Source organism: Pseudomyrmex gracilis, unplaced genomic scaffold, assembly GCF_002006095.1.
Source record: "Pseudomyrmex gracilis isolate BER0280 unplaced genomic scaffold, ASM200609v1 scaffold_10, whole genome shotgun sequence".
Lineage (NCBI taxonomy): Eukaryota > Metazoa > Arthropoda > Insecta > Hymenoptera > Formicidae > Pseudomyrmex > Pseudomyrmex gracilis.
In genome coordinates this window covers 5224-6289 of record NW_018020594.1, presented here as the reverse complement: position 1 = coordinate 6289, position 1066 = coordinate 5224, and the positions used below count along the sequence as shown (strand labels likewise).

General features: G+C 30.8%; 1 protein-coding gene across 1 annotated transcript in view; it reads left to right on the top strand.

Moving 5' to 3' along the window:
- Positions 1–1026, top strand: part of LOC109862852 (COP9 signalosome complex subunit 2) — a gene marked incomplete at its 3' end in the record, with an annotated part of 3566 nt that extends 2540 nt beyond the window's left edge. Inside the window, exons 6-9 of the mRNA XM_020443012.1 lie at positions 108–282; positions 385–523; positions 610–826; positions 886–1026. Coding sequence (XP_020298601.1) covers positions 108–282; positions 385–523; positions 610–826; positions 886–1026 — 672 coding nt within the window. The remainder of the gene's footprint in view (positions 1–107; positions 283–384; positions 524–609; positions 827–885) is intronic.
- Between the last annotated feature and the right edge of the window lie 40 nt (positions 1027–1066).

Below are 1066 nucleotides of genomic sequence, written 5' to 3'. Positions count from 1 at the left end.
TGTATGCTAAATACTTGTATTTGTACATTATATTTTTTTTTTTTTTTTTTTTTTTTTTTTTTTTTTTTTTTTTTTTCACTTTCATGTTAAATATATTTACTGTTTAGACTGATGACGGAGAAGATGATCTGAAGAAAGGGACGCAGTTATTGGAGATTTATGCCTTAGAAATACAAATGTATACTGCACAAAAAAATAATAAGAAATTAAAAACACTTTATGAACAAAGCCTTCACATTAAAAGTGCTATACCACATCCACTTATCATGGGTGTCATCAGAGGTAAAAATAGAAATATTTTTTATAGACGCAATAAATTTTGTATGTCTTTTCACACTGCTGCTACACTTACATAGAAGAACAGTTAAATGATTGTACTTTCAGAATGCGGTGGTAAGATGCATCTGAGAGAAGGTGAATTTGAAAGAGCTCACACTGACTTCTTTGAAGCCTTTAAAAACTATGACGAGTCTGGGTCACCACGACGCACAACGTGTTTGAAGTACTTAGTTTTGGCTAATATGTAAGTATGATTATTCGTTATTTACAGCTGCCTATACACACGGAATATATATTCAGTTTAGAGATACGTGTACATTGTATCTGCAGGTTAATGAAATCTGGTATTAATCCATTTGATTCGCAAGAAGCAAAGCCATACAAGAACGATCCTGAAATTTTAGCTATGACAAATCTAGTTGTCAGTTATCAAAATAATGACATCAATCAATTCGAATTAATTTTAAAACAAAATAGAAACAACATAATGGATGATCCGTTTATTAGAGAACACATCGAGGACTTGTTACGGAACATACGTACTCAGGTATGCATTATATTCGTATTGTGCTCTTTGTGATGTTTTATTATTATTATTGATTTTAGGTTTTAATTAAGTTAATCCGACCTTATACCCGAATCTATATCCCTTTCATAAGTAAAGAATTGAACATTGACGTTTCGGAAGTGGAAAGTCTTTTGGTATCTTGTATTTTGGATAATACTATTCACGGTCGTATAGATCAGGTACTTGGTTGTCATATCTCTGTTTTTTTTTTTTTTTTTT